This window comes from Scyliorhinus canicula, chromosome 7 (genome assembly GCF_902713615.1).
Source record: "Scyliorhinus canicula chromosome 7, sScyCan1.1, whole genome shotgun sequence".
NCBI lineage: Eukaryota > Metazoa > Chordata > Chondrichthyes > Carcharhiniformes > Scyliorhinidae > Scyliorhinus > Scyliorhinus canicula.
Window position 1 is genome coordinate 179,456,255 of NC_052152.1, and position 27,123 is coordinate 179,483,377.

Sequence of the window (27,123 nt, forward strand, 5' to 3'; positions counted from 1 at the left end):
CATTACCACTACAATGAAGTTACTGAGAAAATCCCCGAGTTGCCATACCACGGCACCTGTTCGGGTATACTGAGGGAGAATTCAGAATGTCCAAACTACCTAACAGCACGTCTTTCGGGACTGTGGGAGGAAACCGGAGCACCCAAAAGGCAACCTACGCAGGCACAGGGAGAACGTGCAGACTCCACACAGACAGTGACCCAGGCCGGGAATTGAACCCGGGCCCGTGGCGTTGTGAAGCAACAGTGCTAACCACAGTGCTACCGTGCACAAAAGCAAGTTGTTTAGATGTGCCAAATGCTAGAATTACCCTTGAAATTCAAGGAAACAACTACTGGTTCAGCATACTTCTATCAAGAGCATCGGCTTGGCAGCAAAATGGATAGTGAAATGGCATCCTGAAACCCAAGTTTATTACGCATCTGTACACGATTGAGTACTTGGGCAGGAAACGTTTGACCTGATCATTGGTCTCAACTTTAAGCAGTAACATTCGAAGAACCACGGTGGCGCAGCACTGCTTCCTCAAGGTGCTAAGGACCCGAGTTCGATCCCGGCCCCGGGTCACTGCCTGTATGGACTTTGCACACTCTCTCCGTGTTCCACCCCCACAAAGATGTGCAGGCTAGGTGGATTGGCTATGCTAAATTGCCCCATAATTGGGGTGGAAAAAGTTGCGAAGAGGAATGAATTGGCTTTTTACATGGCCAAGTGAAGGGAATACGGCATTCCATCAAATGGCGTGGCAAATGCCTGTTTTAATTGTGACCAATCAGTTTCTATGATATCTTTAACTTAAGAAGCAACCTCCTGCCACATATTGAACTGTAGATAATTTTGTTAAGAAGACCAAACCAAGCAGTTGGATAGTTGTTTTTTTTTTTTTAAAGTGCCACATAAAATGCACAAGATGGAGAATTGGCTGCCTAACAGGAAATCGTGAGTTGGGATAAATGGTAATTTTCAGGTTGGAAAACTGAAACAAGTGGAGTGTTGCAGCAAGTAGTTGTAATTTATTGTGAGGGGGATAGGCTATAAAAGTTGAAAAGTCTTGTTATAGCTGTAGAAGGCATTGGCGAAATCGCATCTGGAATGTTGGGTACAGATTTGGTCCCTTTCCTTGAGAAAGGATTTACTTGCATTGGAGGCATTTAAGAGCGGTTCACTAGGCTGATTCCTTGATGAAGAGTTATCTTATGAGGAAAGTTTGAGAAAGTTGGGTCTGTACTCATTGGCGTCTGGAAGAATGAGGGGTGATCTTAATTAAACATAAGGGGCACTTAACAGATGTTGAAAGGATGTGTGGGTTGGGTGAATTGGCCATGTTAAATTACCCTTTGGTGTCCAATGATGTGCAGGTTAGGTTATGGGGATTGGGCAGGGGAAGTGGACATGGGTGTAGGGTGCTCTTTCGGAGGGTCAGTCGAACTCGATGAGTCGAATGACCTCCTTCTGCAGTGTAGGGATTCTGTGAACGTATTAGCATGGAAGGAACTAACTTGAAACCGGGAGTAGGCATAAATGGCTCACCTTCAGGTTGGCAATGTAGAATGTCAGGACTGGAGTCTCAACTGTTTGCAAACTCTTATCAATGACTTTGATAAAGGGACCAAATGTATGGTTGCTAATTTGCTGATGACACAATGATGGATCGGAAAGTGGCTTTTAAAGAGGACATAAGTCTGCAAAGGTATACAGATAAGTTAAGTGAAAGGTGAAGAAGATGACAGATGGTGTATTATTTGGGAAAATGTGAATTTGCCCACTTTGGCAAAAAGAATAGAAAAGCAGTATATTATTTAAATGGAGGAAGATTGTATGACTCCTGAGGTATAAATGGATCTGGGTTTCCTGGTATTAGAATGACAAAAAGTTAGTCTGTAGGTAAAACCATGCTGAGGAAGGCAAATGGCATGTTATTTATTTGTTGCCATTTATCGCAAAAGTAGGGCAGCTTCGCTCCAGTTCTGCAGGGTTTCTACAGTTCTACAGGGCATGGTGAGACCACATTTCGAGTACTGTGATGATTTTGGTCTCTTTAAGAAAGGAGATCATTGTTTTAGAAGGCAGAGGTAGATTCTTGAATAACAAGGAGAAGGTAGGAAAGCGGAGTTAAAGCCGCAATCTGATCACCAGGATCTTATTGAATGGCAGAGGGGCTGAATGACCTTCCAGTTCATATGTCGGTTCATAAACTTCATGGTTCAGCTATTCAACCTAAAAGACACTCGGTGATAATTCAGTCGTGTTCACAATATGTAACAACTAGCATTTAAGAATTAAAAACATTACTTTCAATAGTGAAAGCAGCAATTGGATTGCAAAGCATTGTTTAAAATTTAAGCTTTGCTGCAATAACTGACATCAAAAATCATCTTGCAACTCTCCTTTATCTGTCTTCTGTTCCCTGTGTATTTTATTAATATGCATGAAATCCTGTTATTTAAGATAAAATGTGTAATGCATGATTTTGCATCCTGATCCTTTAGGTCTTTACAGTAAGATGGAAACTACTGTGAATGTGAAAACAGTGTGCTGACTCTTGTATGCCAGTTATTGGGTAGAATTGGAATTGCTGGGGGTAATATTTCTAACTCTGTTTCATTTGTTAATACTGTACAGCTAAAGGTCAAGTTGCTATAGTCCCAGATGACCATAGGCTGTTTTTCCATTTGAGGAGAGAGATGACTAGTGGTGATATAACCTGAGGATCATCACACCTCAGGCGAGGGGCCAGGTTGAGAATTGAACCCGCACTGCTGGCCTCGCTCTGCATCAATCCGATGTCTAGCCAAAGGAGCTAAACCAGCCCCCTACTGGAGCACCAGAAGTCAAATGGCCCATTGGTTATAGTTCTGGACCAGTAATCTAAAGGTGACCTTAAAAGGCTGCCATGGCACGATTAACGTTGTTTATTGGATGTAACAGTTGCTGGCAAGGCCAGCATTTTATACATATCCCTAATTCCCCTTGAGAAGTACTGCTGCAGTTCACGTGATGTTGGTTAATCCAGCATGCTGTCAGGAATTCTTAATTGCAAGGGCAGCACGGTGGTGCAGTGGTTAGCACTGCAGGCTCACGGCGTCGAGGTCCCAGGTTCGATCCCGACTCTGGGTCACTGTCCGTGTGGGGTTTGCACATTCTCCCTGTGTTTGCGTAGGTTTCACCCCCAGAACCTAAAAGATGTGCAGTGTCGGTGGATTGGCCATGCTAAAATTGCTTCATGATTGGAAAAAAAATGAATTGGGTATTCTAAATTTATTTTTAAAAATAAGTTCTTAATTGACTGTTCTGTAGCAATTTGTGGCGACTGAGTGGCTTGCCAGGCCTTTTCAGAGGGTAGCCAGGAGTCAACACGCATTGCATTGCATTTAGGCTTGGGTCAGGTAAGGATGGCATATTTCCTTTCCTGAGATTAATGAATCAAATGGGTTTTACCACAATCCAGTAGTTTCTCTCTGTCTTTTCCCCCAATCCCACTGCTGATTTATAATGTTTTTGTCAGCTTGCCTACATTAAGGCTGATGTTGACACTAAATCAGTGAAAAAGCAAGTACCACTCGATCATCACTCAGTGGTGATAATGGAAATTCTATTTGGAAGTAATCTAAATTACATGGAGTCCCTGATCCACATTGCAAAGCAAGTTGTTTCCAATAATTAAAAACTTTGAGACCACGAGCTAACATTAAGTTCTTGGTTGCACCATCAAAAATTGTGTGGGGAGTTAGTACAGTTTATACTCTAGGCAGATGTGGTAAATCAACAACTCAGTTTCATAACTTTTTAGTGACAGTATTGAATTTTGTTTGACACTAGGGTGGCGCAAGCTGCCATTTGTTGTTTGCCCCACCCCATTGCTCATGTTTTGTCAAATTATAACCTGTAAGATGCTGGTCTTCCCTTTGAAAAGTCTGGATGGAATGATCAACTCTCCAGGATTGTTCAGAAGTCTCCAGGAATTAATCCTATTTGCTGAATTGTGAGGGATCTGTTGAAGAACTGGAGACAGTGTAGACGTGAAGACCCTAAGCATGTACATATATTCCCCACCTGGGAAGTACTAGCTGACAGCAGGAAAATGGTGACATCACCTGTCAGCATGCACTGTCATCATGGGGATCAGTGTGTATTGCAGCTTGGCAAAACAGGTACTACTGAATTAGAGCCCATTTCATAAAGTTCAACAACCCACAATGACATCTAGCAGCACCCTCACACGGTACTTGTGACAGAATCTGCTTCTCTCTTTGGTAATCAGCAAAAGTGCACCTGTAAAGTTACCCTATTTGATTTGCTGCATATCCATCCATAGAAGGATATTGCCCTCGATGACTGAGGCATTGCAGAGACAAGCTGTGAGGCTGATGGCTAACAGAAAAATCTTAAGTTATGAGGAAAGACTGGAGAAATTTGGCATTGTTGTCTGGAAAAGAGATGCTAAAGTAATATAAAATCTAAATTTATACCTGTGCGACTTCCTGCGGTTGGAGAAGATAAAGTGTGAGTTAAGGGGCTTTGCAGGGGGTTTGAGAAAAGGTGGGGGATGTTTGTGACCGTGTTTGATGAGCTATTCGTCGTAAGAGGGGGGGGACGAAAAAGGGAAAAATCTGTACACACTGTATAGTTGATTGCTGGGAAGTACGTTTCCCGGGGTGTTTATTTGCTGTAAACTGTTTTGATACATGTTTGTAATAAAATATATATTTTTTTAAACTCTAAATTTATAGTTTCCTTGACTACTGGGAAGTTTTTCAATAATCATGTACAATTACCTTACAAATAGAGTTGTGTAAATGCAAGCACTGGAATTGTTTTTGCTGCTGCAATAACTGTTGGGTCTTGCTGCAATATCCTGGATGAATAAACTAAGATGGGGTTCCTTATCTCTAACTATTGATTGATCTTGTGGATGTTAGATGAATTTAGAAAAGCAACAGATATTAGTTTTTCCAGTGTAGCAAAACATCGTCATGATATTTTCAGATGCACTGCAGCCAGTGTTCCTTTCTATGACTTAGTAGATTTGTAAGAAGTCTTACAACACCAGGTTAAAGTCCAACATGTTTGTTTCAAACACTAGCTTTCGGAGCAGTGCTCCGAAAGCTAGTGTTTGAAACAAACATGTTGGACTTTAACCTGGTGTTGTAAGACTTCTTACTGTGCTCACCCCAGTCCAGTGCCGGCATCTCCACATCATGAATAGATTTGGTGCAAGAATTTAGAAGGTGTGAATTATGTCCAATTGTGATTCTCATTGGAGTTTAGTGCCATTTAGTGATTTAGTGTTTGAGTGCCATTTAGTATTGGAAGTTTTACTTTTGGAACTGTAAGCTGGCACTTGCTTCTGGTTTGTTCCCTTTTATAATTCAGCTAGGGGTGTTCCTGCTTTGTAGCGCAACTCACTCGCTCATTATTATGTTGTTCTCATTCAGTCTCTTGATTTTGATTGTGAGTTGCCTGGTTGTCGAAATCTTAATGTTTTTTTTTTTCTCTTTTTTTTAATATAAATTTAGATTACCCAATTATTTTTTCCAATTAAGGGGCAATTTAGCGTGGCCAATCCACCTACTCTGCACATTTTTGGGTTGTGGGGGTGAAACCCACGCAGACACGGGGAGAATGTGCAAACTCTACACGGACAGTGACCCAGAGCCGGGATCGAACCTGGGACCTCAGCGCCGTGAGGCGGTTGTGCTAACCACTAGGCCACCGTGCTGCCCGAAATCTTAATGTTAACCCAAACAGACCATTTGGCCTATCTGGTCTGAGTCAATGTTTTTCTTTGTAGGGTACCCAGTTTTATACCACTCACACACATATCATTCTATTTTGTCATTTATTTTCAAGAAAGTATCCCACTTTATGATATGGGCCCGAATTCAGTAGTACCTGTATCAGGATTCTTTTTTTCCCCTGTTCTTGTCTCATCCCACTCTCCATTCTGTTTTTTTAATATAAAAACAGCGTGTATAACTTTTCAGCATCTTGACGCCCAACATCATGCAACCTATACTTTTTCAGTGAAAAAGCCCAAACTTTATTTGGTCTCTCTTCATAAATTTTAACCACTCCCTGGTAACAATAATAATATGAGAACAACTTGCATTTATATAGCAAATTTAATACAGAGAAACGGCCCAAGATTGGGGTAATCAGAAATGAATGAGTGCCGAGCCAAAGGAGCTATTGGCAGAGGTGCTCCCAAGATTGGGTAATGGTGAAGTTTAAGGAGGGTCTTCAAGGAATTCTCTGAATCTTTCCTTTGCTTTTAAGCCTCAACTTAATGGTTGCCCAACTGCAATCTAACAAGTTCAATATTACCTTCATCAGTTTCAGAATAACAAGGTAGTACCACAAATAACTCCAATAAATAATGAAATTATAATGAAATTGCTGACAGCAACCAAACGCAAGTCATTATTTATCCTTGTGTGAAGTCACCACTTTCAAAAAAATAATGTTAATGGTTTTGAGTTGGAAAGTTGAGCATTTAACAGTAGTAGATTTATAGAATCATAGAATTTACAGTGCAGAAGGAGGCCATTCGGCCCATCAATTCTGCACCGGCTCTGGGAAAGAGCACCCTGCTCAAGTCCACACCTCCACCGTGGCTTTCCCTTGTTTTCTGTTCCTTGAAGTTAGATTGAATATGGTTTCCTGGATAAAGTGGTCGTCTAGTGGAACTGTAATTGCTTCACGTTTTCCTGTTCTGCCAGCAGATGTCTGTCTACATTGCTTTTGTCTACATTGCTTTTGTGGTGAATTGGAAATGTGTCCCGTACCTGCTTTGAAGAGTTCTATTTAGGTTTCATGCTTGCAAAATGGCATTCTTGCATCCAGCAGCTGAAAATATATGGTGAACAATCATCAACCTGAAATATTAACACACTCACTCTCTCCACAGATGATCTGCTGAGTGTTTGGCAGTTTTTGTTTTTATTTCAGATGTCCAGCACCCACAGTATTTTACCTTTGTGTTTGTACGTGACAAACTTTGTTCATCCAAGCAAGAGTACTTTACTTTGCTTGCATTAATAAAATTCAATATCCTACTTAATTATCATGGTGATTTCTTTTAAAGTAAAATATTTTTGTTCATAGATTTGTGGTAAATTTTCTATCATTTATTGCTTCGAATTGGAATGGATTCCAAACTTATCAGCTTTGTTAAAATATTTTAATTTGTCTAACGTGATTTCAGAAAGATGCACTGCCTGGAGTATCTCGCACTCAACTTTTACTGTGCAAGTACTAAATGTAGGACTTCTGTTGCTAATGTCATTCAAATGGGCGGCACAGTCACATAGTGTATAGCACAATTGCTTCACAGCTCCAGGGTCCCAGGTTCGATTCCCGGCTTGGGTCACTGTCTGTGTGGAGTCTGCACATTCTCCCCGTGTCTGCGTGGGTTTCCTCTGGGTGCTCCGGTTTCCTGCCACAGTCCAAAGATGTGCAGGTTAGGTGGATTGGCAATGCTAAATCGCCCTTAGTGTCCAAAATTGCCCATAGTGTTGGGTGGGGTTACGGGGATAGGGTGGAGTTGTGGGCTTGGGTAGGGTGCTCTTTCCAAGAGCCGGTGCAGACTCGATGGGCCGAATGGCCTCCTTCTGCACTGTAAATTCTGTAAACACTTTACCCTCTCAATCTGTTCTTTTTCTCCCTCCTACCTCCCTCTCTCCCCAACCCCTTTCTCTGATTGAGGAGGTAGAAGTAAACCTGATCCCACTTGGACCCTTGTAAGTTAACATGCATACATGCAAACTTACAAATTAGGAGCAGGAGCAGGTCGTTCAGCGTCTTGAGCCTGCTAAGCAATTTGATAAGATGATGGATGATCTAATTGTGGCCTCTGCTTTACTTACCTGCCTGCTCCGTATAATCTATGACTCACTTGTCAGTCAAGAATTTGTCTAATGCTGCCTTAGAAATATTCAATGACCCTGCCTCCACTGCTGTCTGGGGAAGAGAATTCCATAGACTAACTATCCTCAGAGAAAAAACCTCTGCCTTTATTGGCAGACCCCTTATTTTTAAGTGATGGCCCTTGGTTCTCGTCTTTCCCATAAGTGGAAACATCCTCTCAGTATCTACCCATTAATTTCAGTTAATTAAAGTTTTCATTTGCTTTATAAAAAGAAGATTCCCAATCCATAGTTTGGTAATATTTCTGAAGCAAGGTACAAAGTTTGTGTGGAGGGAATTGCTTTTGTCTGAGCCTAGTGACTCAAATGGAAGGCACTATGGATGGAATAATGTCAACTTTCATCTTGTATTTAACTGGATTTTTTTATCAGATAAATTGTCTGATATGCATATATTTCATCTGTTATTACAGAAATCACCAATACTTCCATTCAAATGTTCTCCCATGCTATTCAAAATAGTTACTTTATTTGTTTACATAAAATAGTGACGGTAACAATTCTTCATGAAGCTTTTTCATGCAGAATTTTACTCTTTTCCACCTTCAATAATCTATAACTTAATTGTTATGGTTATTTTTCAGAGCATAATTTGTTTTAAACAATTTTTATTCATTTAGAAAGACGCACTATTATGGCCCAAAAACATGCCCATTGGCGATGGTGAAGGTTATGATGATGGACCTGACTTGGAGAGCTGTGACTCTAATGAAACCAGTACCACGGGCGAAGAAAATGATGGTATGCGATAGTTTGCTTCAAACTATAAAAACCCAAAGCAGTATTCATCATGTGCCAATTATTGCATAAATTGAGGTAGGATTATCTGCTTATGAAATTCAGAAGGAGCCCTCAGTTGAAACATTGCCACAAAGGGATTGAGGGAAGTGACCAGGAGAAATTATTTTCCAATAAGATTGGTAGAACATGGAAAGCTTTGCATGAGGGAGTTGAGGTGGGAACCACTGTGCCTTTTAAGAGAAATTAGTTAAATATCTAAAGCAGATGAATGCAGAGGGCTACTGGACAGTAGGACTGTGAGCTGGTTTTATCGTTTGATTTTTCCACCTTTTCTTTTTACCTGGTACTGGAGAATAACTGTAGAAAAATTTGGAAGGGAATACAGATATTCAAGGCATAAAACACATTGTGCATTTTTGGAGGTGTCCTGGGCCCACAGAAGAATTAGAATGGTTACACTGTTAGAATGCAACTGGGTGAATTTTAAGCATTTGTATAATTTGCAATTGATATATTTTTAATGTTTAAAAATAAAACAAGGAAAGCTGAAATAGGTTTTAAAATCATGTGGAACAAATTGTCTTGAGGTTTAGTTGTGTCTGTGAATGCTAATTGCAAATATTGATGAAACTGTATGTGACGAACAAGAGAGGGGGGAGCAATCTAAACGCACTTTTCTTTACTCCGTAATTAGCGTCACCGGTGTCTGATGAGAGTTCCTCAAATGCGTCATGTTCCACTGATATTCAAGGCAAACAGGTGTCTCCTGGCAAGCACAACAGTCACAAAGCAACCCAGCAGGTAAGTGAGGTCCTTTTGATAAATTTGTACCGCAGCAGAAACAATTCACAACCTATTAATTTTGGAACTGTCAAGAATATGGAGTTTTATCTAAATACTTTTAGGCAGTAGTACCTGATGTACATCAGTGTAAAATCTATTGATGAATGAGTGCTCAAAATTTAATGTAAGCTGGCACTGAGCCTTGATTGCTTGTACGGCTTTCTGGTTTCCTCCCCAGAGCCGTGTTGCTTAGCAGCATTTATCAGTATTAGCGAGTTGCATAGCTGCACTGGATCTGAAAGGGCTATTACAGTTACGGAAGAGTTGGACTCTGTTTTTGTATCTAATGATAATTAAATGATTTATTGTTTTTCCAGATGCAGAGCCCCACAAGTTACAGGTGCCTTCTTGAATGTTTTGTCCAAAGGAGTGATTTAATTCTTTGACCTTTAACATGCAGAATACTCAACTGGATTACCATCTGACTAAAGATATTATACACTTTCACATAACATGAATTTAAATATGTATGAAACAATCATGAAGTCAGATTTCACCCATCAACATTGGATGGATGTTGTCTTGAAGTATTCTCGGGAGCAGTTCTATACTTATCCATATACAATAATGTTTTCAGGTTACAATAGGACAGGTTTTTTTTAAAGAAAATATTCTAGGCTTGTGAGCATTGCTGAAAAGGCCAACGTTTATTGCTTGTCCTTAGTTTGCCTTAAGAACAGGGTGTACTGTCTTGAACTGCTGCAGCTTGTGTGGTTCAAGGTTATATAAGGAATTTCAGATCTAGCATTGTGTTGTACGATGGAACTTAGCAGAATAGGGCAACTGATGGGTTAATTGCGATTAGTTCAAGTTCATTTTTCTAACTCAAGCTTTAGGCCATTGCTGATATGGAAACTTATTGCAGAATAGTTAAGAAATATCAATCAATCGTATGCTAACTTTGCTTCTCTAATTTATTCCTTTGCAAATCTCATTTATATGAAGTGTCATCGAGTGAGACAATTTTCACATTAAAATGAGGATCTATGTTGGGTGCTTTGAATTGGAAATAAGTTGTGCATGTAGATTTTGCACATATTAGCTGTTGAACAACCAAGATTTTCCTAATATAATACTATGTTTAGACATCCTGAAATTATTCCACAAAGCATTAGCAGTTTTAAATGTTATTTTTCTGGATGTTCTGTAGAATTTTTTTGTTTTAATTAGTTCACTTGTGTTTTGATGTATTGTTATAATTAACACAGAACTGTGCTTGTTTGGGCTCGTAATTGCAAATTCAAGAAACCATAGAATGGTTACAGTAGAGAATGGTCACAACATAAAAGGAATCTATTTGACTCGTCATGTTGTGTTGACCTTGCATTCCTATTCAGTCAACAAGAATGTACCTGACTTCCAGTTGCCTGCCATTTTAATTCTTCACCCTGCTTCCACTTCTGCCTTTCTGTCCTTTGCTTCCAACAGTGTTCCTCATAAAACTCAATGCAAGCTTAGGGTACAGCACTTCACCATTCAACTGGGCAATTGACAGCCTTCTGGACTCAACATTGAGCTCAACAATTTTAGATTACAACTTGTGTCCTTGTTTTGTCTTTCATTTTGTTGCTTTTGGACAGCGATTTGTATGGTTCCTACTCCCCCTTGTTATTGAACATTTTTTTGAGTATATAAAAATAAATCAAATGAACAACGTCCGAACTCCCACTAGCTTTTGATGGTGATCAGTTCCTTGAAATACATGACAAATGGCTACCATCTTGTGTAAAACCTCTAAACGTCGCACTCCGTTTGATATATAACTTTGTTTCTTTGCTTGTCCAATAGCTCCTTTCCTTTGTCATTTTAATTTTCCTTTAACTCCAGCCATCACCGTCCTTCTCTTTTGATCTTTTTTCTACCCTCTGCGTCTGTTCCCTTCACTTACTCAAAAGCTGTTATGTTTTTATATTCCCCCAGTTCAGATGGAAGTTCACATATCTGAAACATTAATGTTTCTTCCTCCACAGATGCTGCAAGACCTGCTGAGTAGTTTCAGCATTTTCCCTGTTTTTGTATGAGCAGAAAACTTACCTGCCCATTTCACTTGTATGAAAAACACATCATTGTTTCTAAATCTCATTTTGAAATAATTTTCAACTGTTACAACTGGTACTGCTAAAGCCACATACCTCCAGCCAGTTGCTGCAGAAAATAAAAATCCCATCCGTATTAGTTTATCTTTACTTCCGTAGATGAGGTGTTTCATCTCTTAATCCTGGGCAGTCACATTTTGTTCACATCACAAGTTGATGGTATAAATTGAGCATTTGCAGCTGCATGGTTTTATTACCAGGACAGCTGTCACTGAGGCAAGAAATGAGGCTAGGATGAGACTGTTAACTGTTGAGATTCAAAAAAATATGGTTGCTTAATTTATGTGATGTCCAAGCTCCTCATCTTTGTGGGCCACATAGCTACATACCATGAGCCTTGGGAGCCATGTTAAAATGTTTAAATCTATGCTTCTGTTAACTTGTATGTGTACTCATTAAGATTAAATCACTATTGTACCACCAACACTTTCTCTGGAAAAAAGCCTTCTGCGAGTCTCTCGGCTCATAGGTTTAAATCCGACAAAACCAGCAAGCATGAAATGTAATGGAAGTTGCATGGGCTTTGAGTTCCAAATAGCTAGGTCTTTGAGTTGAACATGACATATGATTGTTTGGACATCCTCCCTTTGTGTAATGTGGAACATTATTAATGCTTTTTGTTAGATTGGTGCAACATGAAAGTGTAGTTGTTTAATCTTGTTCTTTATTGCTTTCTCTCTTTTAACCCAAAAGTTTATTCTGGGAAGTGCTGTAAAACCTGGATGAAGGCATACCTGAATTAAGTGTTGAACCTGTATACGATTACTGTTAATGCCAATTATGTAGCTGTAGGATCAACCCGACATTTAATGTAAACAATAGATCTGGAATAATTTTTGCCAGACCTGATATTGTAGTGAAATAGATTGTGGCTAACTGCGGAAGCAAATTTCCCTTCTTTTAGAGTCAAATTTAAGCTACCGTCCATGCTAAAGTTATAGCATAAATGCAACTTGGAGATATAACATGACTGTAGAATTGTGACATAGTTTGGCTTACATCGCTCAGTGGTTGCATTCTTGCTTCAGTGGTCAAAAGATAGTGGGTTCAAAACCCACACCAGAGCACTTGTGCACATAATGTCGGGTGACTTATACAATAATGAGGAGATGCTGCACAATTGCCTTTTACGTGAAATGTCATATTAAGGTCTGATCTACCTTCTAACTGTAAACGATCCAGTGGTGCTATTCAAAAAGAAAAGAGCCTCCAATGTCCTGGTTAACATTCATCCCTTATTCAGCAGCATCAAAATGCTTTATCTGATCGTTTAGTACATTGTTGTTGTGAGATTTTGGGTTATGTAAACTAGTGTATAGGGTGGCACGGTGTTGCAGTGGTTAGCACTACTGTCTATGGCACTGAGGATCCGGGTTCGATCCCGGCCCTGGGTCAGTCTCTCTGTGTGGAGTTTGCACATTGTTCCGTGTCTGCATGGGTCTCAGCCCCACAATCTGCAGGGTAGGTGGATTGGCCAATCTAAACTGCCCCTTAATTGGAAAAAGAAATTTGGTACTCAATTTATTTAAAAATGTAAACTGACGTACGTGCTTCCTTACTTTTATAACTGTGAGCATGCTTAAAAATAACTTTGTTGCCTTTGCACCACTGTAGGACTTTGGGATTATTAAAGGTACAATTGTAAATCAAACTAGCTCTCTGATTTTGTACCAAAACTCTTTGTCTTGCGTAACAGCCTGTGAAACAACAGCCAAAAAAGAAGATCGGAGTTCCAGTGATGATGAGCAAATCCATTCCAAGAGTTGTGCTGACACCATTGAAAGTAAACGGAGAACATGTGGAATCTGCTTCAGGTAAAATACAGGGAGCTCAGTTTTAATCTGAATCCTCTCTCCACATAATCCTTATTCTTAGATCCTTTACAGCCATTTTGCATGGCACGTTTCTCTGAAGAAAGTGTTGGAATTAAGCAAGCAGAAATGGAGCATGGAACTAATGTGGTGGTTTGGAACTCTGCTATAGAACAAATATTAAGAGTTGTAGTGTTTTGATTTTTTAAAAAACTGGAGTTTATGATTGAATACGGATATCTTTGCAATCTGAAGCAAATGGTCTTAAAAAAAGACTTTGCTTTTGTAGACATAATGGAAGATAGAAAGGAGGCTTGAGCTAGTTGTCGCCAGAGTAGTAAGGGAGAAGGAAAATTGGAACAATTTGTTTCAATCAAAGGGTTATCGGTGCAAGGAGTGCTTTGCCAACTCTTGACTATTGAAACAGGTACCATAGCATTCATTAAAAAGCAATTGGATAAGTGTTTGAAATGGAATAATATAAAAGCAAAAGAATGTGAAATTTACTTATAGTAGACAACAGGGCATTTAACTTGAATAAACAACTACAGCGAAAGACATAGCATCAGGGCAATCGTTTGAGACAGGAAAGTCATCTGTGCCGTAAGATTGGATTCCGAGAATGCTTTAAAGTCAACAGTTATGCACCTAGGATAACAGGGTGCGATTTCCTTTTAATAGTCAATTGTTTCATCTTGAGATAGATAGTTCTTTAAAAACAGTAATGAAGGTTCTCTTAGCCTCTTTCTGCCTGGAATGTGTAAGTTGCTGGCAAGGCCATCATTTATTGCCCATCCCTAATTTCCCTTGAGAAGCTGGTGGTGAGCTGCCTTCTTGAACTGCTACTGTCCATGTAGTGTAGGTACACGCACAATGTTGTTAGGAAGGGAGTTCTGGATTTTGATCCAGCGACAGTGAAGGAATGGTAATTATAGTTCCAAATCATGGTCTGTGGCGTGGAGGGAAATTGGCAGCTGTTGAGGTTTCCATGCATTTGCCACCCTTGTGCTTGGTAGTAGAGGTCGTGGGTTTGGAAGGTGCTGTTGAAGGAACCTTGGTGAGTTGTTGCAGTGAATCATGTCAATGGTACACACTGCTACCACTGTGTATTGGTAACTTGTGTGCCTTGTAGATATGGTAAGACTTTGGGGAGGCAGGAGATGAGTTGCTCGATGCGGGAATTCCCAGTGTCGGACTTGCTCTTTATAGCCATTGTAATTATATGGCTGGGATACCTCCGTTTCTGGTCAATGGTAACCCCCAGGATGTTGAAAGTCAGGGATTTGGTGATGGGAATGCCTCTACCACCAAGAACAAGGGCATCAGATGCGTGGGAACCCCAACACCTGCCAATTACCTACCAAGCCCCACACTATCCTGACTTAGAACTATATTGCCATTCCTTCACTGCCGTTGGGAGTGAAGGAGCTAGAGCTCCCTTTATAACAACACTATGGGAGGGCAGCGCGGTGGCCTAGTGGTTAGCACAGCTGCATCACGGCGCTGAGGTCCCAGGTTCGATCCTGGCTCTGGGTCACTGTCCGTGTGGAGTTTGCACATTCTCCCCATGTCTGCGTGGGTTTCACCCCCACAACACACAAAAATGTGCAGAGTAGGTGGATTGGCCACGCTAAATTGCCCCTTAATTGGAAAAAATAATTGGGTAATCTAAATTTTTAAAAAAATAACCACACTATGGGTGTACCTACAATATGTGGACTGCAAATGGGAAGATAGTTGGATTCTTTTGTTGGAGATGGCTATTGCGTGTAACTTATCAGCCCAAGCCTGAATGATGTCTCGGTGTTGCTGCATATCGGCAGGGACTGCTTCAGTATCTGCGGAGTCGCGACTGGTGCTGAACATTGCGCAAACATCCCCACATCTGACCATATGATAGAGTGAAGGTCATTGATGAAGCAGCTGAAGATGGTTGAGCTTAGGACACTACCCTGAAGAACTTGCACAGTGATGCCCTGGGACTGAGGTGATTGACTGCCAACCACCGAAACCATCTTTCTGCTAGGAACGATTACAACCAGTGGAGTGATTTCCCCCTGATTCTCATTGACACCAGTTTTGTTCAGGCCCCTTCATGCCACACTCGGTCAAATGTTGTCTTAATGTCAAGGACAGTCACTCTTACCTCACCTCCTAGAGTTCAGCTCCTTTGTACATGTTTGGACCAAGGCTGTAATGAGCTCAAGAGCTGAGTGAACCTGGCGGAACCAGAATTAAACCTCTGAGCAGATTATTGCTAATCAAGTGCAGCCTAATAATACTGCTGACCCCTTCCATCACTTTGCTGATGAAGAGAGTAGACAAATAGCCCAGTAATTGGCCGAGTTGGATTTGTTCTGCTTTTTGTTGACCGGACATCCCTGGGCAACTTTCCACTTTGCCAGGTAGATGCCAGTGTTGTAGCTATACTTAAACAGGTTGGCATGGGACGTTGCTCGTTCTGAGCACAAGTCTTCAGTACTAGGGCCAGAATGTTTTCAGGACCCATAGCCTTTACAATATCGAGTGCCTTCAGCCAGTTTCTGATATCATGTGGAGTGAATCGAATTGGTTGTAGACATGCATTTGTGATTCTGGGAGTCTCTGATGGGAGGCGGAAATGGATCATCAAATTTGCACTTCCGGCTGAATATGGATGCAAGCACTTCAGCTTTGTCTTTTGCCCTGATGTGCTAGGCCCACCCATCATTGAGATTAGGGATATTTGTGGAAACTCCTCATCCTGTTAGTTTAATTGTTATCCCCTATTCTATCGGCTGTGGGATCACTTTGCGCTGTCTATCACAAGTGAATTCTGCAGTTTGAGATGGAAGTAGCCCTGTGCTGTAATTGCACCAGGTTGACACCTCATTTTTAGAAATGCCTCATGCTGCTCCTGGCTTGCCCTCCTGCGCTCTTCAGTGAACCATTGTTGATCCCCTGGCTTGATGGTAACAGTAGAGTGGGGAATATGATGGGCCATAAGATTGTGGTTGTGTCCAATTTTTTAAAGAAAATATTTTATTGAAGGCATTTTCACCTATACACACAAAAAATCTGAAGAACAGAACATTTCAATTAAAAATAAACAACCGCACCCCACCTTCTCCCCTGACGCCAACTCCACGTCGCTTCCCGCCTTCCCCATTTTAACCCCTTTTCCTCCCTGCACCCCCTTGCTGACCCTTCAATCTTCCTCAAAGAAATCAATAACTGGCTTCCACCTCTGGGCGAACCCCTCTGCTGACCCCTTCAAAGCGAACTTGACCTTCTCCAGCCTCAGGAATTCTGCCAGGTCGCTCACCCACACTGATTTTGGTGGCACCGTCCGAGTCCAGTCAACCTGGCAAAATCCGTCTCGGGGCTATTGGGCGGCAAAGGCCAAAACATCAGCCTCTCTCACCCCCCTGGATTGTCCAACACCTCAGATATCGCCACCTCTGAACTCGGAACCACCTCCATACCCAGCATCTCTGACATCACTTCCGAGAAGCCCTGCCAGAATCTCCTCCATCACGGACACGCCTAAAACATGTGGACGTGATTCGCGAGCCCCCCGGCACACCGCTCACACTCATCCTCTACCTCCGCAAAGAACCTACTCATCCTCACCACCGTCATATGAGCCCTATGTATCACTTTAAACTGGATGAGGCTTAACCTTGTACATGACGAGGATACGTTCACCCACCGCAAGGCCTCTGCTCATGTTCAGCCCCCACCTTCCCTCCCATCTCCTCCATTTATGCTTCGTATCCCCCACCAGGGTTCCCTCCAACTCCATCAACTCCTTATAGGCAGCCAACACTTTTCCCTCCCCTGTTTCATCCTTTAACAGCACCTTGTCCTGCATCCCCAGGAGTGACAGTCCAGGAAAGGCACTTCTCTCCTTATAAAGTCCCGAGCTGCAGGTGGTTGTGTACAAATCTGCTGCCACTGATGACAGCAGTGCATCATGGATCCCCAGTTTTCAGTTTTTTGATCTGTTCAACATGTATCCCATTTAGTACAGTGGTATTCTCAAACAACGTGGAAGGTATCCTCAATATGATGGGACTTGGTCTCCACAAGGACTGTGGTCACTTTTATCAATACCTATACTGTCACAGGCAGATACATCTGCGGCAGGTAAATTGGTGAGGATGAGGTCAAGTAGATTTTGCACTTTTTTTGGCACCCACACCACCTGATGCACCCACATCCTTTAGAACTTGTCAGTTAGTGGTGTTACCGAGCCATTCTGGTGATGGATGTCCCCCCCTCCCAAGAGGTGTTCTCCTGCTCAGTTCACCTCCAATTGGCGATCATCGTGGCGGATACTGATTGTTTGGGGGGTGCTGTAGATGGTAACCAGCAGGAGGTTTCCTTACCCAGCTTTGATCTGATGTCATAAGACTATGATCTAGTCAATTTTGGAGTCTCCCAGGACAACTCTGTTCCAACTGGTATACAATTGTGCCACCACCTCTGGTGTCAGTGGGACGGACATACCTAGGGATGGTGATGTTGATGACTATTGTCTGTGTGGTATAATTTTGAGTCGGGCTGTTTCTTGACCAGTCTTTGACTCGAGCCCCTAAATCCTAATAAAGAGGATTTTGCAAGGTTAATGGGGCTGGGTTTGCCATTGATGTTTCTGGTGCCTAGTTTGATGGCGGGTGGCCCATTCGGTTTCATTCCTTTAAGACTTCTGAGTGACTTGCTGGACCATTTCAGAGGACATTTATAAGTCAGCCTCATTTTGTGGGTCCGAAGTCACATGTAGATCATACTAGGGAAAGATGGCAGATTACCTTCTGAAGTACATTAATGAACCATATGGGTTTTTATGATAATCGACCATGGTTTCATCTATTACCGATACTATCTTTTAATTCCAGATCCATTAGGCGGGATTCTCCAGCCTCCCATCCGGTGCTGGGCTGGAGAATCCCCACAACCGGGCCACGCCATTGGCGCCGACGTGTTTGGCGCGGCGCCGGTTGCGGGCCGCTGTCGGTGGCCAGTCCGCCGATTCTCTGGGCCGAGTGGCCGCTCTAAAAAGGCAGAGTCCTGCCGCCACCATCCACACCTGGTTGCAGACGGCGGGAACTCAACGTGCAGGGTCGGGGCGGCCTGTGGGGGGGGGGGCCTCCTATGGGGCCTGGCCCGCGATCGGGGTCCACCGATTGGCAGGCCGGCCTTTCGTTCCTCGGGCCTATTTTCTTCCGCGCCAGCCCCTGAACTCCCGCGCCATGTTGCGTCGGGGCCGGCGCGTTGAGGGAGGCCACTGTGCATGCGCAGTGGCGCCGGCGCTGAAATGCGCATGCACGGGTCCCGTGGCGCACAGTTCGCACAGGGGTGGGAGGCTGGAGCGGTGTGAACCACTCCAGCGCCGTGCTGGCCCCCTGTAGGGGCCAGAATCGGTACTCCCAGCGGCCCGTTCACGCCAGTTGCCTTGGTGAAATTTGAACCACTGTTCCCAAAGCATTAGGGGTGGTACCAGGGGATTGGAGAGTGGCGAATGTCGTGCCCCTGTTTAAAAAAGGGAATAGGGATAACCCTGGGAATTACAGGCCAGTTAGTCTTACTTCGGTGGTAGGTAAAGTAATGGAAAAGTGTACTGAGGGATAGGATTTCTGAGCATCTGGAAAGACACTGCTTGATTAGGGATAGTCAGCACGGATTTGTGAGGGGTAGGTCTTGCCTCACCAGTCTTATTAAATTCTTTGAGGAGGTGACCAATCATGTGTATGAAGGTAAAGCAGTGGATGTGGTGTACATGGATTTTTGTAAGGCATTTGATAAGGTTCCCCATGGTAGGCTTATGCAGAAATTAAGGAGGCATGGGATAGTGGGAAATTTGGCCAGTTGGATAACGAACTGGCTAACAGATAGAAGTCAGAGAGTGGTGGTGGATGACAGATATTCAGCCTGGAGCCCAGTCACCAGTGGCGTACTGCAGGGATCAGTTCTGGGTCCTCTGCTGTTTGTGATTTTCATTAATGACTAGGACGGGGGAGTTGAAGGGTGGGTCAGTAAATTTGCAGATGATACGAAGATTGGTGGAGTTGTGGATAGTGAGGAGGGCTGTTGTCGGCTGCAAAGAGACATAGATAGGATGCAGAGCTGGGCTGAGAAGTGGCAGATGGAGTTTAACCCTGAAAAGTGTGAGATTGTCCAGTTTGGAAGGACAAATATGAATGCGGAATACAGGGTTAACGGTAAGGTTCTTGGCAATGTGGAGAAGCGGAGAGATCTTGAGAGTTTTGAAAGTTGCCACTCAAGTGGATAGAGCTGTGAAGAAGGCTTATGGTTTTCTAGCGTTCATTAGCAGAGGGATGGAATTTAAGAGCCCTGAGGTGATGATGCAGCTGTACAAAACCTTGGTAAGGCCACATTCGGAGTACTGTGTGCAGTTCTGGTCGCCTCATTTTAAGAAGGATGTGGAAGCTTTGGAAAAGGTGCAAAGGAGATTTACCAGGAAGTTGCTTGGAATGGAGAGTAGGTCTTATGAGGAAAGGGTGAGGGTGCTAGGCCTTTTCTCATTAGAACGCAGAAGGATGAGGGACGACTTGATAGAGGTTTATAAGATGATCAGGGGAATAGATAGAGTAGAGAGTCAGAGACTTTTTCCCTGGGTGGAACAAACCATTACAATGAACATAAATTTAAGGTGAATGGTGGAAGATATAGGGGGGATGTCAGATGTAGGTTCTTTACCCAGAGAGTAGTGTGAGCATGGAATGCACTGCCTGTGGAGGTAGTTGAGTCGGAAACATTAGGGACCTTCAAGCGGCTATCGGATAGGTACATGGATTACGGTAGAATGATGGGGTGTAGATTAATTTGTTCTTAATCTAGGACAAAAGTTTGGCACAACGTCGTGGGCCGAAGGGCCTGTTCTGTGCTGTATTTTTCTATGTTCATTAGCCTGGATCGCTGGATTGCTAATCCAGTGACATTACCACTGCACCACCTCCTCCCCCGATGATTTGATATATTTCAGACATCTTGCCACTCCTTGAGGATTATTAAGGAGGTCAAGTTCTACTAATTCAGATTAATCTGATTCTACTAATCCATTTCAGGAGTAAAAAGTTTTCTGGCCCACATGAAAACTTGGAAATTGCAAAACAATTGGATAAATACAAACTAGTACTAAAAAGTAGAGAAGAATGCACATTCAGAATGAAATCAGATCATTCCATGAGGTTGCTAGGTAGTCAAAAGTCAAAAACAAAATCCATAAGGAGATTTGACGGGAACTCTGACCCGTTAAAATTTGCAGTTCTGATTAAAAGTTAGTTGGACTGATTTACTAAAGAAGGCTTCATTTCTTTAAATTTACTCATAAATACTTCCTCACCCAGATGAGGCATTTTCCTATTGTCCAGAAAACTGTCAGTACGTTTTACTACTAAAATAGTTCACTTCCTAATTCTGACCCCACTCTGAAGATGCTGACTCAGACTGGTGTCCAATTTCACGAGTGTAAACCACCCTTTTGGGCAATTTTCTCTTAATTGCTCTAGATATTCCTTGCCAGCAGGCCACTATCTGAATTGGTTAGGTCAGGTGTGATGATCATGACCAAAATCAGTTCTATCCTTACCTACATAAACATTTGCATACGTCACCATCCTGGCATTCAGAAGGAGGAAGATGGAAGCTTCCCTTCTGACTTGGTCCCAAGTTGTGTTGTGTGTAGCATGTCTTCACCAGTCTCTCTCTCTCTCTCCACTTGTCTTCTACATGAATGATCATGATGGTTAGAATCTGTAACTGTAAGCAGGAGTGAGTTCAGTTGCTCCTGGTGTGAACTCTACACTGCTGCTTGTTGAACCTTGATCATCATTCCCTTTGTGGTAGTGAATGCACGCTGAAATTAAACTTTCTGCTTTCTGGGCAATCTTGTACATGACTCATTTTTCAGAATTAGACATAATTCTAACTGATGAGCCTTTTTTCAGTATTTCTAAATTTGTACATTTAAACTGCTATGAGATGGTGTGATTTTTTTTTGCTTTGACGTTTATTCTACGTGCTGACATTCTCTTATTTATTTGATCTATTTATGTATCTAGTTTTGTGAGCCAGCTGGTCAGAAGTATATTTTAAAAATTACAGTTCCTGTTGTTTTCCTTACCTTGGTGGGAAACCCTGCTCAAAGTTCAGGAATCTCAGAATTGTAATAGTGCAGAAGCAGGTTGTTGGCCTATCGTGTCTGCACCAGCTCTCCCGAACGAGCAACTCCCCTAGCACCATTTCCTACTTTCTCCCCGTAACCCTGCACATTCTTCGTTTTCAGTTAACAGTCCAACTCTTTTTTTAAAAAGTTACTCATCTGATCACTTTTGCTTCCTTTTAGTAATTAGTTAAAGTCCACGTACTCTCATTCTTGACTAGTTTTGCCCTAAATCCTCTGTCCAGACCTCTCATTTTGAATAATTGTCATATCTCCTCTCAACCTTTTCATTAAGGAAAACAGTCCTAACTTTTCCAATCTATCTTCATAACTGATGTTTCTAATTCCTGGAACTATTCTCCCTATTTTTTCTGCACTCTCCCCAATGCCTTCACATCCTTCCTAAAATGCAGCACCATAATTGGATGAAATACTCAAACTCAGACTAAACTAATGACGTACACAAATTCAACATGACCTCCTTGTGCTTTTTGCGCCTATTAATAAAGCCCAGGATACTGTATGCTTTATTAACTGCTATCTCAGGATTTGAAGATTTTCAGGCAACTAATAATTGAGAGGAACCACTCTATATTCTTAGCCTCTAAATTTCTTTTTAAGTTCATTTATGAGATGTGTATTTTACTGGTTAAGCCAGCATTTTATTGTCCATCACTAATTGCCCTTCAGAAGCAGGTGGTGAGTTGCCTTCTTGAATCGCTGCAGTCCTTGAGTGTAGGTCCACCCACTGTGCTATTAGGGAGGGTGTTCCAGGATGTTTCCTGCAACCGTGAAGAAACAGCAGTACATTTCCAAGTCAGGGTGGTGAGTGACCTGTAGGGGAACCTCCGGGTGGTGGGTTCCCAGGTATCTGTTGCCCTTGTCCTTCTAGATGGTGGTGGTTTGGAAGGTGCTGTCTCGGGAACCTTGGTGAGTTACTGCAGTGCATCTTGTAGAGGATACACATGGCTGCCATTGTTCGTCAGTGGTGGAGGGTTTGAATGTTTGTGGAAGGGGGAGCAATCAATTCACTTCCATTCATAGCTCCAGTCATGAAACAGTCCCGTGCCCGCATGCAGTGAGACCGGAGACAAAATCAGGTTGGGCTGATAAATGGGAAGTAACATTTGTGCCACACAAGTGCCAGGCAATAACCATCTTTAGCAAGAGGGACTATAACTATCTTCCCTTGACATTCAGTGGCATCACTGATTCTCCCACCATCAGCACAATGCAGTTATTAATGACCAGAAATTTAGCTGAATCAGCCATATAAATGCTTTGGCTACAAGAGCAGGTTTGAGTCTGGGAATTCTGTGGTGAGTAACAACTCCTGACTTCCCAAACCCTGTACCTGACACAGGTGAGGAGTGTGTTGGAATGCACATAGGGAGTATTTCCCACAACACTCAAACTTGCCATCATCCAAGTGAAAACAGCCAAATTGATTGGCACCGCATCCAAAAATTTAAATATTTGCTCCTTCCACCACCAGCACATAGTGGCAACAGTGCATATCAACTGTTAAATGCAGTACAGAAACTCTCCAAGACTCCTTCAGGAGGATCGTCTGAACCTGGAACCACTACCAGCAGGAAAGACAATGATATTAGGCACATAAGAATACCACCATCTGCAAGTTCCCTTTCAAGTGACATACCACCCTGATTTAGAAATATATTAACATTCCTTCGCTGTTGCTGGAGCAAAATCCTGGATCTACACCACAAGGATTGCAATGGTTCAAGACCATGGCTTACCACTACCTTCGCGAGGGTAATTGAAGATGGACAATATATCCTGGTTGAACCTCCAAGGAAGAAGCAACTTGCCTCAGTCCATCTATGGTCAAAAGGAAATAGTTAGAACCAAGAAACTGGAAACTGTCCAAGATTCCTCGGAGTGCTGAAATGTGATGCAATTCTGATCATAATTGGTGACTGCTAAGTGGACAATGTTCTTGAATACTGTAAAATTTTGAGAGTTTGAACTGAAATTTCGTACCTTAGAGTTAAGTTTTTAGGCGTGTGTTAAAGGACGAAAGTTTAGTGTAGATGCTGAGCCATTTAGGGATGGTATTCCAAAACTTGGGATCCAGGGATCTGAAGACACAACTGCTAACGGGGGAATGATTAAACCGTTATCGGGCCGAAAGTTGTTAAATATGCGTAATGAGGGGTCTAGCAGGAGATATATCCAGGGCGGCACGGTGGTTAGCACTGCTGCCTCACGGCATTGAGGACCTGGGTCCGATCCCGGCCCCGGGTCACTGTCCGTATGGAGTTTGCACATTCTCCCTGTGCCTGCGTGGGTCCCACCCTCACAACCCAAAGATGTGCAGGATAGGTGGATTGGCGATGCTAAATTGCCCCTTAATTGGGGAAAAAAAGAGAAGTATATATTATCTTTATGCCTCTTGACCGAAGTGTGATTACCTATTCATCTAAAATGTTGCATCTTCAACTGCAAATAATTGTCATGTGCTAATCAATACGAACAGTCTCTTGTGAACTGTCTCCAACGAAGCTAGTGATTTTTGTGATTCTCGGGGTGTGGGCATTGTGGCATTTAGCGTCTGTCCCAAACTGCCTTAGGAATGGTTGTCTGTCTGTCTTCAACCACTGTATGATGGATTAATACAACACAGCTGTTTGCTAGGGTAGTTCAGGGTGCATTTGAGACCTTGTTGATGTTGGAGTGGAGACACCTATTGGTCAGCCAGATAGGAATAGCAGATTCCCTTCCCTGAAGGGCATTTGTGATAATTGGGCAACCGCATGTTCACTTCTACTGAAATCACATTTTTAAAATTAAATTTAGAGTGCCCAATTTTTTTTTCCAATTAAGGGGCAATTTAGCGTGGCCGATCTACCTATCATAAAGCTCTTTGGTTTGTGGGGGTGAAACTCACGCAGTTACAAGGAGAATGTGCAAACCCCAGAAATCACATTTTTAAAAGATTTATTTCATATTTTCAAACTGCCATGATATGATTTGATCAATTTTTAAAAAAATGAATATATCTGGTGTAGCAAGGAATAGAAATCCGGTGGGTCTAATTTATAATGGACGGGTAATGACCAAAGGCCTGATGTCACAGCAAATCATTTGCACTGTAAATTTTGCCCCTGTTGAATCAAGGGTTCCAGACATGACCAGTTACATTTTAATTCAAACTTCCCGAAGCACATCAAAGTGATTGTCTTGCCATTTTTTTTGAGTTCACACATCAGTTCTGGATTGCAGGATGCCAGCTGCCTAACTTGCCCAAACTCACCTGCTGGTGTAATTTATTAAAATATGTATTGCACCTTTCCATAACAGCTCTTTATTTCGTATACTGTGTATCATTTCACACAAACTCAGATTTGTATGAGTCACAACCTACCTCTGCCCCATCGTGGCTATGTCCCTGAGTCAACCTAATGTTTATCTGTGATTGTGTTTAGCAGTGAAAACTAGGGGCATTTAACATGTAACTAGAATGCTACTGGCTTTCAAGAGCAAATGTGCTAATCTAAGTATCATATCTCTCTGGACATTTCCTCACTCCTGGCATCATTTTTATTTCTTATGACACAATTTTCTACGATACTGATCATGTAGGGGGATTTTCTTTCTTTCTTGTGTGTGTGGTGGTGGGTGGGTATCCGTCCAGTCCACCTCCCCCGGAACATCATTGGATTGTGGTGGCAGAACCCACGCAGCAATCATGGGGCAAATGTGCACTATTTTGGAAAGAAATTTGATCTCTGTTATTAACTGAAGGAATTGCAAGGAGTTTTACAGTGTCAACCCAAAGGTTGTACTGTTTAAGGATTAAACCAAGAAACTGCTACAAACATGACTTCAGGTGGTGGCATGGAGTGAGCACACGGTGGCTCCTGCATGAAGGCATTGGTCTTGGCCCCTTTTACCCAAAGCTTGAGGAATTTCAGAAGAAAAGTTGTGCGGAGTGTGGAAGGGGATTAGTTCTCCCCCGGATGGGCATGTCTGCTGGTTACCAAACTCGATAGAAGACAGTAAGAGCCCTGGCTAAGGAGTTGGAGGAGACTTGTGGTGCAGCATCAGGTATTAAAATGGCAGTGGGGGCAGGTGGTCGTCGACTGGAAAGCTGCCAATGGAGCAGTTGATGAGATTCATTAAGGATTAATTTTGGTGGCAGCATAAAGAAATGCAGAGTGACTGGTCAAAGGCAATTGGGGCAGTGGCACCTCTTCGCGAGACTTTGGAACGGGGTGTGAAGAGCCTGGAGCGGCAGGGGGTGACAATCCAGGAGGTAGAGAAGGCGGTGACTGACCAGAGTTACCGCATTGTGAGATTGGAAGCAGTGATGGTGATCCTGGGGAATGTGTGTACGAAGTTATGAGCAAAGGTGGAGGACCAGGAAAACAGGTCCAGGTGGCAAAATCTGAGGATCGTGGGCCTACTGGAGGGAGTGGAGGGAATGAATGCCACGGACTATGTCGCGAGGATGCAGGCTAGATTTGTGGATTGAAGGTGCTAGACAAGGCCCATAGATCGGGCCCATAGGACCCCGAGGCAGAGGCCAAGAGCAGGGGAGTCGCCGCGGGCAGTGATTGTGGGTATGTACAAGTTCGGGGACAAAGAAAAGATTCTGAGGTGGGCCAGGGTGCAGTGGGATTGCGATTGGGAAGGAAACAGACTCCGGATGTATCAGGATATTGGTGCGAAGCCAAGAGACGGGCTGGGTTCAACAGGCCATGGGAATATTGTACCGGCACCAGATTTGGTTTAGGGGGCTGTACCCGGCCAGACTTTGGGACTCTTGCAATGGCTGGGAATATTACTTTGTGACACTGGCAGAGGCAAATTACTTTACTAAGGAACATAAGCTGGGGGGAGGCTGAAGGGGAACGTGGGTGGAAGATTTGTCTCTGTTGAATTTTGTTATCTGTTTCTGTTTGCCGATTTGGTAAGGTTGTTATGGGGGTGGTTGCACCCCTATTTTTGTATTGAAATTAAATTGCTTTTTTCGGAGGGTGACCCTTCGGTGTAGGGGGTACAGTGTTTAATTGTATTGCACTCTGTTGGTTATGCTCTGTGTAGTATATGAGGGGTTGTGGTGGGGTGGCTCGAGTGCTTTATATGGAGTGATATTTTTTGTGTTGGGTTGATAGTTGGGTACAGAGGGTGCAGGGAGGTGAACTGGAGAAACAACCGGGGCGTGCAGGTGGGGTGGATGGAGGGGGTGGGGATGGGTGCGTTTTTGAGTTAAGGCCTTCAGGTCGTAGTCGGCACGTTTGCAAGAAATGCTAGTGAGCGGAAGTGGGGAGGGAACTGCGTTGGTTAGCCAGTGTGGGAGGAGGGGGTGGGGTTGGAGGTGATGTGGCAGTTATGGAGGGTGAGTTTGGTCATGGACGGGGCCGGGGGCCATCTTGGGTGGGCCCGATTCAGAGTAGGGATGGGGGAGGCAGAGCCTAAGGGTGATGGTGGCAGACTCGAGATGGGAAGAAGAGGCGGATGCCTCTGGTGAGAATGGTGACATGGAATGTCTGTGGGCTAAAAGGACCGGTTAA

At 42.9% G+C, this 27,123-nt stretch overlaps 1 protein-coding gene across 11 annotated transcripts in view; it reads left to right on the forward strand.

Annotated features, from left to right (window-relative positions):
• The window catches only part of LOC119969593 (polycomb group protein ASXL1-like), a 134,926-nt gene that overhangs the window by 54,147 nt on the left and 53,656 nt on the right, over positions 1-27,123 (forward strand). For 9 of the 11 annotated variants that reach the window (XM_038803394.1, XM_038803396.1, XM_038803393.1 and 6 more), the window contains 3 exons: positions 8,546-8,666; positions 9,361-9,467; positions 13,302-13,419. The exons of 1 other annotated variant lie outside the window; for it this stretch is intronic. In XM_038803394.1, the coding sequence (XP_038659322.1) occupies positions 8,546-8,666; positions 9,361-9,467; positions 13,302-13,419 (346 nt within the window). The remainder of the gene's footprint in view (positions 1-8,545; positions 8,667-9,360; positions 9,468-13,301; positions 13,420-27,123) is intronic. One more of the 11 variants, XM_038803402.1, reaches the window with a different exon arrangement.